At 35.7% G+C, this 16,891-nt stretch overlaps 2 protein-coding genes across 2 annotated transcripts; both read right to left on the bottom strand.

Moving 5' to 3' along the window:
- Window positions 1-2,298: 2,298 nt before the first annotated feature.
- Window positions 2,299-2,748, bottom strand: LOC137815921 (sigma factor binding protein 2, chloroplastic). Its single transcript, XM_068619029.1, has one exon. The coding sequence runs from the start codon at window positions 2,746-2,748 to the stop codon at window positions 2,299-2,301; it is 450 nt and encodes a 149-aa protein (XP_068475130.1).
- Window positions 2,749-11,891: 9,143 nt separating this feature from the next.
- On the bottom strand, window positions 11,892-12,788 carry LOC137815920 (uncharacterized). The gene has a single exon (XM_068619028.1). The coding sequence runs from the start codon at window positions 12,786-12,788 to the stop codon at window positions 11,892-11,894; it is 897 nt and encodes a 298-aa protein (XP_068475129.1).
- Window positions 12,789-16,891: the final 4,103 nt, after the last annotated feature.

The following is a 16,891-nucleotide window of genomic DNA, read 5'->3' as shown; positions in this document are numbered from 1 at the left end:
AGGTGCAAGGATATATGTAGGGTTCACTTTTTCTTTGTTTGGCAGAATGCAATTGTATAATCGTCATGAGAGGAAGCTGAATGGGTCTTTCAAAACCCATGTTGTCTCACTGTCAGAAGGGACCTGCTTGCCTCATCTTGCCACTGTAATTCATAATAAAAGTTCTATATGGTTGGTGCTAAATTTTCTATAAATGGATGTGGAGGTTGGGAAGCTAACACACAAAATATCAGCACAGTTCTTTCTGCAAGGTTTATTCAATTATACTTAAGAGTTTGATTATCCAACGTAAGGGTTTTTCATTCCATCCAGCATAAAAAGTCAAGAAAGCTTGGGTAGTGTATATATAATTTAGCTAGATTACTGACTAAAACGCAGATAAGATTCAAATTCTCAGGAACATTTTGCAGATGCTTCAAACAGTTCAATAGCTACAAGAGTTTAATTCTTATATATTGCTACTATAAATTATACTATCAGAAATTACTTTTGAGGTAATTTTAACATATTATTATAAAATTAAATATATGTATATTTTATTTTTTAAATAAAGTTCTATATATCTAATTGTAAACTGTAAGTGGAAGCTATATTTACACATATATATATATATATGTATATATATATATATATTTATATATATATATATATATGTATTTATATATATATATATGATCAATTTCCATTTGAAGTTAGATGAATTATTTTTACATAATGTTTTCTCTATATATCTCTTTTTTTGTCATATAGAGTATTTTATCTCTGAATTTTCTCTCTATCTTTTTTATCTCTTTCTTTGTATGGTTTTGTTGTAACAGAATACAATTTCTCTTTGGGCTTTCATTTTTTTTTTTATCTCTTTCCAGTTTCATAAAGAGTCATAATTTAGGAAAATGTCATAGAGCTGTGCCAGACTACACCAATATATATAGCAATCACTACATGCCAAAATACACCAATTATAGGAAATATTCATACTATATATATAAAAAAAAAAGATGTCATGTTCTACACATAGGAATATCTAACTTTCAATTTAAACCATCGATTTTGCTTTTATCATTGTCAACAAACACTATAAACCAACTCTCACTGGAGCCATGTTTATGACGGCATAATCTGGTGTCGGGGACTCAGTGAGTAGATTTAGTTTTGGATTATAAACTTGGGTTTATTCTTCAAATGAAAACAATATTTTGTTACTTTAGACTATTTTGCAACTTTTCGAAATGAGTAAATCCTATATGTATGCATTTACATGAATATTATTTAACTATGACTATCCCAGAACCCAAATATCAAATAAGAAAGCTATATCCTCTTTTATGCTTATCAGAAAGCTATTTTTTATTAAAATCTAAAAACATAATGTCAAAATCACTTTTTAAATAAATAATTTAAAAATATAAATTAAATCAATGGAAGCCACTTCTAATAAAAATGAATTCTACTGACTAGAACTTATCTAAACTAAAAATGTTTCTTCATTCAAATCATAATTAGGGATTTTCACTGCATCGGTATCCATATACCAACTTGAGCAGATATTATACTGTGTTAAGAGTATCTGTCCATAGAACAAAATGATCTTAATTAAGGAGAAAGATGTGATTAGGTATAAGGGCAAAGATTTTCTGCCATTGAAACTCTAGTTTAAGAATCATTAAACGTGCTAAAAATAAGTGGGCACTGAAGAAGTCTTCTTCAAGAGTTGGGTCCCCATTTCTCTATCAACTCTCCTTTTCACATCAAATTCAATTCCAACTACCAAAACAAATTAATCAATTCTTGCACCAAGTTGCCTTACTTACTTACTTATCCATCCACAAGGGTAAAGAACAAGGCGGCCGGAGAAGCCTCTGTGCAAAACCCTTCCAAGCAAGATAAGAGTCAAGCTAACAACCATGCACATTCCTAAAGCATCCAAAAGACCACATCCCAATGCCCTAATTTCCTTTTCATGATAAACAAACACAAACACAAAAACAAAACAAAACCACATTCAAATCAAACAAAGTTAGCATCATTAAGTCACATTTAAACAACCAATCATGAGATTGTTGAGTCACTTTGAGTCACATAAAGTAATTACATACAATAATTACATATAAACAAACAGATCAAGGGTCCAAAAATCAAAATTGAAAACAACCATTCATCCATCCATTTATTAGTATCTATATATATATATATATATAGATAGAGACAATCAATTAAGTTGGATTTAAATTGGAGCTTGAGCTTAGCAAAGGAAAAACATAATCATAAATATAATTACACTGCATCAGTGGTATAGTATCACCAGTAGTTAAGATGGGGAGATTCATAGAATAGACTTGCAGGAAGCAGGGCGGAAATGTTCTCTATCATCTGGGGCGTGAAAACGTCGTCGTCGTCCGGAGCCTCAAAGGAAGAAGAGGGTTGAAGGTGTTGTTGCTGCTGTTGTACGGAAATGTCGGGATCCATAGGTATGGGGATAACATGGTCGTCAACACTGATAACCTTGTCAGAAGAGGAATCATCGGAGGAATCGAGCGCGTGGAAGCGTGTGGGGTTTGGAGGCGACTGGGCATCTTGGCCGGTCAGTTCTTGCACCAGGGCACGAAACTCGGAGGCGCTGGTTTTGATTTTCATGGGGTTGGATATGTACACTACTTTGACAGGGTGTGGGATGTTTTTCTTCTTGGGTTTGGTTTTCTTTGTGGGGGCGCGTTGTTGCACGCAGGTGGTGCGCATGGCGGTGTCCATGGAACGGTGTCGTACTGAGTTTGTTAGAGAAGATAATGAAGAGCGTACATGGGATAGGAGAATAAAAGGAGGGGCGTTTTTTCCGGGAAGAGGAGAGAAAGTGAAAGAAAATGATTTGTTGGGTGGAGCAAATGGAAAGTTAATAGGAAGGAAGAGAAGGAGAGAGTGACTGTGTGAGTGAAGGAAAGTGTGAGCAATGGAGGTGATGTCCCAGCCGACACTGGGCGCGTGTTTCCTTTTCTCTCTCTTTTATTTTGTCTTTTTCTCTTCCCATCAATGCTCAACTCTTCAAATTATTTCTTCCATCTAAACCTATTCTATTCTATATTTTAAACTTAACCCTTCTTAATTAATACATAATATCATATTTATATTTTTCCATTCACATTGCTGGAATTCCAAACCTTACTTATACTTACTTACTACAACCTAATCCAATATTATTCCAACCAGTGATACCTTTTTTATCTAAACCAGAATATTCTTATCCAAATTCATCAATCTTCAGTTAAATCCGACTTTGAGAACACCACTATGAACAGTGACTATATAAAAATTTCTGAAGCAATAATTTAGAGTGGGAGAGAGCAATGCCCACATGAAAATTTCTCCTAAAACCTAAGGTTGTTTTTATTGGCTAGTTTGAATCTAAGTTTGGTGAGCATTGAATGCAAAAGCTATCTGTAAAAGTCTAAATGTAGAACACTTCTTCTAAGGTTTAATTCCACGCGCGTCTGCGAGTAATAATGTGAGTGCGAATAAACTTAGCAGACCACGTGGCACACACGGAAGGAAGGAGATAGATGTGATGACGTCAGGGGAAAAGCTCAGGATGACGTCATTTGGCGCAAGTTGGTACCACAGCCGAACCGAACCGAGCCGAGCCGAGTTCGTTCGGCTTCGACAACTTGTTCCAATATCCAAGTTATTTAGGGTACAATTTACCCACTGTTTATGAATGCACCCTCTTTATTGTTGTGTTCCTAACTACAAATATGTTTCTCTCACATGGCACGGTTGGGATTAGATGGAAAATCACGATGTAGGCAAGGGTGGGGGAAAGAAGGTTTAGGCTCAAAGAGTGTTTTTCAGCTCTTAAATTTACCTTTTAGTGCCTTGTTTGGAATATTAGAAATGGAAGTAAAAGAGAAATAAAAATATATTGATAGATTGGACGATTGGCATTAAGAGAATTTTTAAATCGTGGTATGTTTATCCAAAAGGATTTCGTGAAATTTGGCCATACACTAAAGAGAAATTTAACACAGCCGAAATAGAAGTTGTTTCTAGTTCTCGCTAGTGCAGGTTTTGGAGAATAGAAGTTGTTTTTAGTTCTCTCTTGTGCAGGTTTTGGAGAATAATAGCACTCATAGATTCCACAAGATACCATACATTAATTGATTTTAATTGTATAGAAAGGGGTAGGTTGTCTATGCGGTGCAGTGCTTTAGGATGGGTATAAGGAAGAAGAAGAAATAGTGGAGGTAGTAGAAGGTGTTTGTCCAAATTTATCTAGAGCAAAAATGAGTAGAGTCATATGTGATTTAGTTTGGGTGCTTGTTGTGGCAATATACAAATATTTGTAATATGTTTGTTCTATTTGTTTGATGTATGATCTTGTATAAGAGTTGTGACACTTCAAAATGTCCCTTTAATTTAATTTATTCATTGTTGATAAAAAAAAGAGAATTTTTAAATAAAAGGTCTTTTTCATACCTTTTATTTTTCTACTACAAAATATGTCAAGAGAGATTGTGGAATTAATATTTTGTGATAACCCTTAAGATGATTTGTAATTTTTCCAAATGCTAAATTAGTAACATACATTATTGTTCTCGCCTGCTGACTTTTGGTCGGATTTGGAAGTGGACTCCGAGTTGAAGCGACTTTACTTGGTATTGTTGAATCGAGATGCTGATGCTTTGTGACGAAGGGGGCTCCACCTGTTGATCACACTCTGATGATCAAGTCAGTGAGAGTTTTCAAACTAGGAATATCTAAATGTAAAATTTGTATCAGTGTAGAGTTATTAGAAAAACTTGCTTTTACTGAGAGCCTAAAGCCCTTTTTATAGCTTTCCTTCAACAGTCTCATCAAGCAAGAATATTTTGTTAAGATCTGTCTTTAATTTATGAGTATGTGCAACTATATATTTTAACAGTTTTTATTTACATCTAAAATATATATATATATATATATACTTAACTAATTTGATTACTCTTTATGTCATTTAATTATCTTTCTAACATGAGCTGCCAACTGTTTTGGGCCGACCTCTTCACGCATCATTGGACCTATCATTTATTTTTGCCCAAGTTGGATGTTTCCCCAAATTGACTCGACCAACCCAGCTAGTACACTTAAGTGCTCGGGCCGAAGCCCAGAGCACGTCCGACCAGTACATAGTCCCCCAGCTTTGAGCAGAGCCTGGCGAGGCGAAGAGGCTTACCTACACCAGCGACTAACATGACGTTTCTCTTATAGGGTAGCAGGGACGCAGTTTCCCAAGCATCTCTTGAAGAGACATCTCACTGTACTAATTATGGGGCGTACACGAGGCACATTATCAACGGTGTGGAGACCCTCTTCGAATTCACCATTTTTTCTCTTACACCTGCGTAAAACTTCTTCAAACAAAACACCTCCTTCTTCCACTTCACCGCACCACCTTGCTCCGCCGCATCTATCGAAAAACAGGTATGTTTACCCCTCTGAACCCTCTTTGGTCAATGGTTATTGCTGTTAGAATTGTAGGCCTTAAACAAGAGGGTGTGAATTGTTTATGAAAGATTTTTGCAAATATTGAAGGAATAGTGAAGGTTAATGAGAATCAATCAATCAGAAATTTGTTCAGTTGATTTAAAAATAGTTTACACTTAACAACAGAAAATCAATCGGTTGTTTTTGCGAAACAATCAATCAGAAATTTGCAAATATTGAAGGTATAGTGAAGGTCAGTGAGAATCAATCAATCAGAAATTTGTTCAGTTGATTTAAAAATAATTTAGACTTAACAACAAAAAATCAACCGGTTGTTTTTGCGAAACAATCGGTTGTTTATAACATCAGTTATAAACTTCAAGCGAAAACAAATTTAAAGACATAAGGAATAGAAAGATCAACATAGAAAGTTTTATATTAGTTCACTCTTTACCAAGAGCTACATCCACTTCTCATAAACCTCTAAGAATTCCACTAAGCAATCAAACACCTTGATTACACAACACCCACCAAAGTGGTGATCTTGAACCCTTCAAGAACACACACAACCTTTGGCAAATAGCACCACAGATCACATAACACCCTCTGAATCTGCACACCAACAGTTCTTACAGAAATACAACAATCAAGAGAGAAAATGAATGATAACACCTGATACAATCACAGATTGAATAGAAGAAGTACAAAGCAATCCTATTCCACTCTTAGAAAGAATTCAAAGGTTGAAGCAATCTTGGAAAAACTGATTTGAAAGAGATAATCTGAATCACTAACAACCAGGAGCGTAAAACAGATTATTTCAAAAGAACTTGAATCAAGCAACCTTGGATCAAATCTATGAGTGGATTGACATTTTCAAATTACACAAAACCCACACACGCACAAGCAACAACAAAGTCTTCAAGCAATCTTCTTGGATTTGGACACATCAAAGCCCATGTTCAACAATCTCCCCCTATTTGATGAAGACAAATCCCTGGTTTGCTTGTGTTGTTCTGTTTGAATTTGAAAGCACCTACAAAACAGAATTTGTGCATGTACCAGAAATTAATAATACCCAGGTTTAAACAACACCATTGAACCAATTTTCATCATATGATTTCCAGCAAGAAAACCATAAAAATCAGTGTGAAAACCAGTGAAAATGTGCAGAATCAGAGGAAAACAGCAGCAACTATAAACCAAATATAAACCAAATAAGAGTACGTAGCAGCAGTTCAACATTGAAAACCAAATAATTCTCCCCCTTATTTTTCTTCACAAATAGAGTAAGACAAGTGATAAGAACATAATTAAGAAAGAATTTGAGAATCAAGAATACCCAACTCATTTCGTATGAAGAAAAACATGTCCTTAGGTAGTGGCTTGGTGAATATATCTACAAGTTATCTTCCAGTTTCAATAAACTGAACTTCACAATCCCCATTGCTCACATGATCTCTTATAAAATGGTGGCGAATCTCGATGTGTTTTGTCCTTGAATGCTGAATCTAATTTTTAGTAAGATTAATAGTCCTTGTGTTATCACAAAGCAAATTCACCTTATTGACCTTCAAGCCAAAGTCCTCTAATTGTTGTTTGATCTAGAGAATTTAAGCACAGCAGCTACCAACAATTATATATTAAACTTCTGCAGTGGAAAGGACCACACAAGCTTGCTTCTTGCTATGCCAAGATGATGTGAGTTGATTTTAGGATTGTTCATTTAGGTGACACTTTAGATTTATGATTGAGATTTTAAGACAATTAAAGAGTGAAAACCTATGGAAAATCCCCAATGGACATTAACTTAACCAAGTGGTTAATTAGATGTGAAGGTTCATTTCACAAAGGAAAAAGGAAAACACAATTATATGGTGAAAATGATGACATATATGGTGTGGAATTAAACAAGTAACATAAGAACAAAAAAAATGACCAAATGCAATTCAAGGAAGCAAAAATAAGAACATGTTTATGAATAGAATGGAAGGAAAAGATGAAGGAAAAGGAAGCTTATGAGGAATGGTTTTGAGATGGTGAGCACACCACTTGGATTGTTAAATGACTCAAAGATAAGTGAAAGATGTCGCCACTTGAGAGCTCTCACACTCACAAGATAAGACTAAGAGGACAAGCCTCACTAATCATTCACACACAAAAATATGCAGAGTAACTTTTCTCTATTTCATTCAACATCTAATATACACTAGGTATGCCTCCTATTTATATGTGAAGGAACCTTGGAGAACAAGCTAAAGGGGTAGGATGAAAAAAGGGAAAATATGGGCAGCCTTAAGGTTTGACTAAGTCAATCCCGCATCCTAGGCTTGTCCTTCTAGAAACTAAGTCAAAATGCCTTCAAATGGACTAGGAACAAGCTAAAATGCTACCCACATCCCCTATTATGCTAAAGGTACCTTATTCTAGCCTATATTTGTTATTTGGACTCCTAAAGTGACTCCAATTTATTTACATAACTTTTCTCTTGTGGAAAAGACTAGAAGGAAGAACTTATGATATTCTGGTTTATAACTTCTTCTTTCGTTGGTGCTTTCTCGAGGTTTGGTGGGTCTCGACTTTGTATACTGAGATGACTGACCTTTTTGTGAGGTGCTTGATGTGTCCTTAGTCATCTGCTAGTTGCTTTGGTTTGTATCATGCCCCCCGGGTTGGAAAGAATTCGTCCTCGAATTTAGAACTCCTGCAAATAACATAGTTAGTTTGCTCCCAGAGATGATATTTCTAAGTTTAGGATGTGAAACAAACTTATGCTCATGAAGCTTGGGGAGTTCACATGGGTGAACTCTAGATACAGGCCATGGTTGTAGAGAATGTTTGGGGAAGAGATGATTTGTTTATGAAAATCCTCTTAGAAGTGGATAACCTTTAGAAGGTTTTTGAAGATCATCCCTAAACTTCTTTAACAAAGATGTCAAGTATATAGAATTAATGGGGAATGAAAAAGAGAATGAAGAAATATATCTAGGAGATGTAGTTATTATTTTTAGGGGTCAACAAGATAAGACCCAATTTACTCTCCTCTTATTTTTTATTTTCTTTTTTGGCTATTGTTTTAATTTGGTCTTGATTTACTTCTTGTAACATTGTGGTTCTTTTATTTGGACAATTGGCAGCTATGTGCCCAAAACCTAAACATTTAAAACATTTTGTTCTTGAAGTTTTGGTGGGTGAGGTAGAAGGATTGTGTTTAGAAACTTTTTGGTGAGAAGTGCTTTCTTTTTTAAAATTGGAAGGAGAAGTTTTTGTATAATTTTTGTTTGTATCCTTCCATGAAGATTTGTAGAAGCCATCATTATGAGTATTTTTGAAAGTTGTTTTCTTCAAAATAAGAGAATAAGACAAAACTTGAGAAGGAAGACAAACAAGAAAAACACAAAAGAAGACTCTAAGAAACTTACTAAACTTTTAACTATGAAACTTTTCTTTTTAGAAAAAATGTTAAACCAAAAGGATAAAAAATTCCAAAAAGTTGAAAACAATTTTCCAATCAATTTGAATCTATATTTTTGGAAAATGAGATGCTTTGTGAAGTGATAAGCAAAGATGCTTTGTAAAAGTGCTTACTGTTTTTGCGTCACTTTGCTTTGAAAACCGTTGCTGTTTTATATTTTTTTTATACTAATGGTGATCTATGGAAGGAAATGGCCATAGCTTGCATCATGCAAATTTTAAAGAACTTCCAATTTTCACAAAAAAAATTGGTTGGATTCAATATAATTGAACACTTGAAATCATATGTTTGGAACTTTAAATCTACTTCTACTAAAACAAGTTTCTAATTAATTTGTAAAGTTCACAATTAAAAGCAAGTAAGAAGAATTAAAATAAAGACACCTAGAACACTAATGAACATAAGACTCAAAGTAAGAGACAAGATCAATAAAAGACATAACAAGAAACATATTCAAAACGAAAAATGCTATGAATATAAAGAAAGACCAAAAAAAATTCTGCAAAAAATAAGGTGCTGGAAAATTAAAAGCAAGAAAATAATGACAAGAATTTAAAGGTGTTTGAATTTAAAGACAAGAAAGTAAAGGTACTTGAATTTAAAGACAAGATTTAAAGGTGCTAGAATGTAAAGAAATTGTAAAGTGTCAAATCAACTCAAGCAAATTAAGCATAAGAACCTAAGCTCTGATAACCACATGAGTTGATTTTAGGATTGTTCATTTAGGTGACACTTTAGATTTATGATTAAGATTTTAAGACAATTAAAGAGTGTAAACCTAAAGAAAAACCCCACTGCATTAACTTAACCAAGTGGTTAATTAGATGTGAAGGTTCATTTCACAAAGGCAAAAGGAAAACACAATTATATGGTGAAGATGATGACAAATATGGTGCGGAATTAAACAAGTAATATAAGAACAAAAGAAATGACCGAATGTAATTTAAGGAAGCGAAAATAAGAACATGTTTATGAATAGAATGGAATGGAAATGGAAGGAAAAGATGAAGGAAAAGGAAGCTTATGAGGAATGGTTTTGAGATGGTGAGCACGCCACTTGGATTGTGAAATGATTCCAAGATAAGTGAAAGATGTCACCACTTGAGAGCTCTCACACTCACAAGATAAGAGTAAGACTAAGAGGACAAGCCTCACTAACCATTCACACACAAAAATATGCAGAGTAACTTTTCTCTATTTCATTCAACTTCTAAAATACACTAGGTGTGCTTCCTATTTATAGGGGAAGGAGCTTTGGAGAACAAGCTAAAGGGGTAGGATGAAAAAAAGGGAAAAATGGGCAGCCTTAGGGTTTGACTAAGTCAATCCCACATCCTAGGCTTGCCCTTTTAGAAACTAGGTCAAAATGCCTTCAAATGGGTTAGGAACAAGCTAAAATGCTACCCACACCCCTTATTACGCTAAAGGTATCTTATTCTAGCCTCTATTTGCTACTTGGACCCCTAAAGTGAGCCCAATTCATTTACATAACCTTTCTCTTGTGAGAACTTATGATATTCTGGTTTATAGTTTCTTCTTCCGCTGATGCTTTCTCGAGGTTTGGTGGGTCCCCACTTTGTATACTGAGATGACTGACCTTTTTGTGAGGTGTTTGATGTGTCCTTAGTCATTTGTTGTTTGCTTTGGTTTGTATCACAAGCCTCTCATACCATTGTCTTAAGGCTTGTTTGAGTCCATATAAGACCTTTATCAGCTTGTACACATGATTAGGATGTTTTTCACAAAAAGATCTCTATGAATTCTCCATTCTTTGGGCAGATCATCCTGTTGCAAAATTTCAACAAGTTGTTTCACATAATCAACCTGTTGTTTTTCTGGACAGGATTCCAACTTCTGGAGAATGGTGTTCTGATCATCTTCTTATGTACTGCCAACACCTGCTATTAGACAACCAACAGGTATTTCCATATTTATATTTGACAATGTAGGGCTCTCAACCTTTGCATCCGAAGAAAAGTATTCATTAAGGGATTCAACCAAGAATACATTATTCTTGACAATATGTTGACACTTCTCTCAGGAAAAATCATATCTCCTCTCGGGAGTCCATCATATGCATCTTCAATGGGGGTACAACCTGGATAAGGATCCAAAGTAGGAAAATATATAGCAAAATGTATTCCAAACAAAACCTGAGCAACCACAATGCATGTGCCAAGATGTCTCTTGACTTTCAAAGAGCCTTGCAAGACATATAAATTGAAAGTGTGGTCATAGAGACAAACTTTGCTCTTGATGTTTTTCCCTTTAGCAGTCATTCTTGAAACCCAAAAGCGATCCTTAGCTGCCAAGGATACCTACAAGAAAAGGTTAAGAAGCAAGATTTGGTCCTTTTTTAAATTTGGGTCCAATTATTTTAGTAGGAACCTTAGAAACCTTAGGAAACGATTTCAAAACACCCCTAGGAACAAAAAAATTCCTAACTCTGAAGAATCTAACAGAGTGGCCCTTTTTTCAACCGGTTGTTTTGACTTTTCAATCGGTTGTTTTTTAAATAAGCTTAAAAAAGGTTTTGAAATAGCCCTTTTCTTGCTATGTGGATTAAAACCCAATCCAGCTTTTCCAAAAACACAATTTTAAGATGCAAGAATAGTCTCAAAGATTGATTTACTTTTTGAAAGCTTTTCCCCAGTTTCCACAAGATAGTGAACCTTCTTTTCAAGAGATTCACAATTTTCACAAAAACTTGAGTCACATTTGCAAGAAGAGTTTTTGTAAATCACTTCCAGATTTTCAAAATCATTTTTCAAGTTATCCATCTCTTCTTCCAATGCTTTGACTCTATTTTCTAGCTAATTATTCAAGTCTTTCAATAGGTTATTTAAAAGAGCCAGCCTATTAGCTTCTTCACGAGTTTCTTTAAAAGCAACAAGAAGTTGGTTGTAGTTTTCAAAATTGATTGGAGTGTTGTAACTTACAATGCTTATGTCAGTTTCTCCCTTTTCCATTAAGCAAAGATTTGATTCTTCATCTCCTGAAGATGAGCTAGAGGAAGAAACTTCATTATCTTGCCAAGCAATGTAGGTTCTCTTGGCTTTGCCTTTCTTTTCACCTTTCTTGCTCCTCTTTCTTTATTCTCATTGTTGGGGCAATCAACTTTAATATGTCCATGTTCACCACATCCAAAGCAGATGTATTTGTTAGTTTTAAAATCATTAAGTTTCTTGTTGTTATACTTGTTGGATGGTTGATTCGTGTTGTTCTTTTTCTTCAAGAATTTGTTGAATTTCCTGATCAACAAGCTAAAGGTTTCTCCATCATTGTCATCACTTGAGTCTTGAAAGTTTTTATGTCTAGCAGCCTTCAGGGCAATGTTTCTCACATGCTTATCTTCATATTCTTGAACATTCAGCCTATTCATCTCCAATTCATGTTCTCTAAGCTTCCCAAACAATGAAGTAGTTGTCAATGATGTTAAATCTTTAGATTCAGAGATGGTTGTGACCTTGGGCTGCCAAAATCTGTCTAGGCATTTGAGTATCTTGATGTTGATTTCCTCTTTTTCAAACATTTTTCCAAGACTCGTGAGGTGGTTGACAATATGAGTAAACCTCTTTTGTACTTCTGCAATTGTCTCCCCTTTCTGCATTCTAAACGTTTCATATTCTTGGATAAGAGCATGCTTCCTTGCTCTTTTCACGTCATTTGTTCCTTCATGAGTAACTTCAAAAGTATCCCACATTTTCTTTGCGGAGTCACATTGTGACACTCTGAAAAACTCATTAGAACTTAAGGCATATGTAATAATATTCTTTGTAATACAATCATATTGAGCCTTTTTGCTTTCATGCTCAGTCCATTGGGGCCAAGGCTTTTCCAAAATCACTTTATCATTTTCAAGCATAGGAATAAAAAAATCATTTTCAATTGCATCCCAAATTCATTTATCAATTAATTCTACAAAGATCTTCATCCTTACCTTCCAAAATTGGTAATTCAAACCACAAAACAGAGGTGGTCTGTTAATAGATACATCCTCTCCAAAGGGTAGTTTTTCAGCCATAAAAAAAAATTAGGATCAAAAACTTGAATGACTTTCAAGAACCTAGCTCTTAATGTCAATTGTTAGAATTGTAGGCCTTGAACAAGAGGGGGATGAATTGTTTATGAAATATTTTCACAAATATTGAAGGTATAGTGAAGGCCAATGAGAATCAATCAATCATAAATCTGTTCAGCTGCTTTAAAAACAGTTTTCACTTAAGAGTAGAAAATCAACCGGTTGTTTTTGCAAAACAATCGGTTGTTTATGGCAGTAGTTATAAACTTCAAGCAAAAAAAAAATTAAAGAGATAAGGGATAGAAATATCAATACAAAAAGTTTTATACTAGTTCACTCTTTACCAAGAGCCACATCCAGTCCTTAGAAACTTCTAAGAATTCCACTAAGCAATCAAACACCTTGATTACACAACACAAACCAAAGTGGTGATATTGAACCCTTCAAGAACACACACCACCTTTGGCAAAATGCACCACAAAACACCCTTTGAATCTACACACCAACAGTTCTTATAGAAATACAACAGTCTAGAGATAAAAAGAATGATATGATAACACTTGATACAATCATAGATTGAATAGAATAAGTACAAAGCAATCTTATTCCACTCTTAGAAAGAATCCAAAGCTTGTAGCAATCTTGGAAAAACTAATTTGAATCAACTGAATCACTAACAACCAAGAGCGTAAAATAGATTATTTAAACTCTAATTAGTTGTTAAAAACATTTAATGCAAGAGCCAAATCAGTTTTAAAACAATTAAAGCAGATTAAACCACTTTAAAACAATTACTTCAACTAGTTTGTACTGTGTATATGTTTTTCTCAACTGCACTTTGTATTTCCATTGCCTTCCCTATCTTAGTTGTCTTTGAAGATGGATTATGGTTCTGCTTATCCCTTGGCAAAAAAGGATCTACTTAGAGAGACCTTCGTTTATACTAACCATTCAAAAATTAGAGAGCTTAGATAATCGGGGGGTTTGAGCAAAAAGCATGAAAGTTTAGTGAAAGTAGTAGAGTGTAGGGATGGAGAGCCTATATGTAGCGATGAGTCATCAGACCCTGATGGTCCATTTTGCTTTTTCTACACCACATTCTTTAATAAGGTCCTACTTTGCCTTCCCTTGTCAATTTTTGAAAAAGAGGTATTAAGGCGTTCATTCGAGGTTTCATAATTTTGTGTTCCCAACTTGGTATTTCGCCGACTATGGAAGTCTTCATTTATTTCTTCGAACTTAAACATTCTAGTCGTCAGTTGTGGGTTTCTCTGAATGGTGCTTCTGGGACAAGTCTGCTTACCCTCTTCCAATCATCTTATAAAAATTTAAAAACCGATTCATCAAAGTTCGCTCCTCGACAGGAGATTTGTCCCTACTGGACGACTTCCCTTTGTACTGGACACCCAATCCCCCATTCCAGAGTGCTCGGCGCCTGGAAGACCTGTCCCCAGGGGATTAAGGTACTTGTGAATTCTTGGAGGGTCTCAAGGTCGTCTTCGACACACCAACACTCTTGACAAAAGAATACCTTCTTGATGCTCTCAAAGTCTACACTGGTATATCTTCTTTCTCATCTGTGAGAGGAAAACTTAATCTGTGACCTCTAAGTGTTTGTTTGTTTTTACAGATAACATGTTTTCCAAGATCAGTAAAGTGGAGCTGGTTGAGCGTACTAGGAAAATGAGGGCAGCCGCAAGCATGAACAAGGAATCTTTGTTACATAAGTGGAAGGCTTCGACTGGTGTCGCTCAGGTCCAATCTGACCAACATGAGCAGACCACCTCAAGCCTTGTCTTTAAAAGGAAAAGATTAGAGGTAGCTCCTCTTATCAAGCATTCACGGACGAATGGTTGAGCTCCTAATCACAAGGTCATAACCATCCAAGGCACGGCGAGTCGTGCTTCTTGCCTAACAAAGATAAGGTCAGACTGATGGCTCATTAAAAAGATCGCCTTCGTCACGATGCCGAGAAACTCGGTCAAGCATTTTCCCTGACTTGCCTAATAACTGTCAAGGTGAAAGATCGGAAAAGAGTTGAAGACCAGAGGGTTAAATAGAATATGGAATTTCATCAAGAAGTTGAACGCCTCCGAGCTAAAGTTAACCGTTTGGGTGTGGCTTTGGCCGACAGGACTCAAGAGGGACTAGGCTTGGCCGAAGAGAAGAGTAAACTCTCAAATGACATTTAAGACTTGAAGAAAGAGATGAATCGCAAAGAAGAAGAATTTTCTAGGTCCACTGACTCCTTTAAGGAGGATGCCACCCAATCCTACCTCGTTGGATTTGAAGCTACTTTGGAGCAAGCAACTATTGTCCATCCTACCAAAGACTTCTCAGAACTAGACATGGGCAAAAACGTGGTTGATGGAAAGCTAGTGGGGGATTCCTAATTTAAACTTTTATGGGCTGCATTTTCTATTTACCTTTAACTGTTGAACTTATTTAACGCTTGGATGCTTTGTCGATATTTATTCAGCATCTCGAAACTTTAGATAATCCTAAGATAGTTATTATTTTGGAATCAAAAGGCTTTACTTATAGCATTATGAATGTATGCACAAATGTTTTGCCAATCGAACTAACTTACCTTTTATACCTTAAACATAACATGATTAACGTAACATGACTTTGCTAACTTGGGTGGTACGAAAAGTATAAATGATATCAACTCTTAACGAAAAGGCTAACCTTTTTAAAAACCGATACCTTTCGAGTTGGCCGAGCTATATACCACTTCGACTCAACCTATTCTTCGATATTTTCAACACATTTTATTTCTCGAGTCATCGAGAGGTATGACGTCATAAATTTTACTGGACTGATCCGAGCTCGGTCTTGACCAGATAATGACCTTTGACAATATTTGCCCCTGATCTGGGTAGTCTTATCGCGCGATTACCACATCTACTCCAGGTTAACTCACCTCACAGGATGCCTATTTGGATAGTTGCATCTACTCAGAGCTAGGTCGTCTTACCATGTGCTGGTTCGGATAACTACACCTATTCCAAGTCAACTCATTTCACAAGGCGCCTATACTCAGGTAATTACATGTATTCTGAGTCAGGTCGTCTTACCATGTACCACCTCGGATTGCTACCTATATTTCGAGTTAACTTGTCTCAGAGGGCGCCTATACTTAGGTAACCATGTTTACCCCGAGTTAGGTCGTCTTACTGTGTGCCATCTCAGACATATTTACCTGTTCAAATCAAATTATCTCACAGAGTGGTGCCCATGCTCGGGTAACCCTATTTTCCACGAGTTACGTCATCTTACCGTGTGCCATCTTGGGTGATTATGCTATTTAATTCAAGCCATCTTATCTCACACATATTTCCAAAGAACAAATTTATTACTGGGTGACCTCATTAAAAAAAACCCCTTTAGGGAAAAAGAGTGTCACCCCAAAACGAAAATATAATGTTCAAAGGAAAGAAATGAAAATATAGGCATCTTAACTGAAATAAAATTTGAGATTTGCTGCATTCCATGTTCGTGGGATGCCTCCTCCACCCAAAGTTTTGAAATTATAAGTGACGTTTCCAAGTACCTTGGCCACGTGAAATGGGTCGGTCCCTTTTGGAGACAACTTGTTCTCGATCTGATAGGGTGGGCCTTCCTCATGACCAAGTCAATGACCTTGAACTATCGAAGTTTTGTTTTGGTCTTGTGCCTCAATTCCACCCCTCTTTTCAAGGCTTCCGAGTTTATACAGGCATGAACACGTGCCTCTTCCAGCAAATCTAAGTTATTTTTTCTTCCTTCGTTGGATTCTTCAGTAACGAAACTTTGGAATCAAGGATAATTTTCTTGCAATTCCACTGGTATCATGGCATTCGACCCATATACTGGATTGGATAACATTTCTTTTGTTGTTGATTGTGGGGTGGTATGATAGGACCACAAAATTCTTGGAAATTCTTCTGACCAATTTCCTTTCG

This window comes from Phaseolus vulgaris, chromosome 1, assembly GCF_000499845.2.
Source record: "Phaseolus vulgaris cultivar G19833 chromosome 1, P. vulgaris v2.0, whole genome shotgun sequence".
NCBI classification, from domain to species: Eukaryota; Viridiplantae; Streptophyta; class Magnoliopsida; order Fabales; family Fabaceae; genus Phaseolus; species Phaseolus vulgaris.
Note: the sequence above shows the minus strand (reverse complement) of the source record. Positions and strands in the feature narration are given on the sequence as shown.

Bases quoted from the DNA above. Each gene is read 5' to 3' on its own strand.
- LOC137815921 (XM_068619029.1), bottom strand. From the start codon at position 2,748: ATGGACACCGCCATGCGCACCACCTGCGTGCAACAACGCGCCCCCACA.
- LOC137815920 (XM_068619028.1), bottom strand. From the start codon at position 12,788: ATGCTTGAAAATGATAAAGTGATTTTGGAAAAGCCTTGGCCCCAATGG.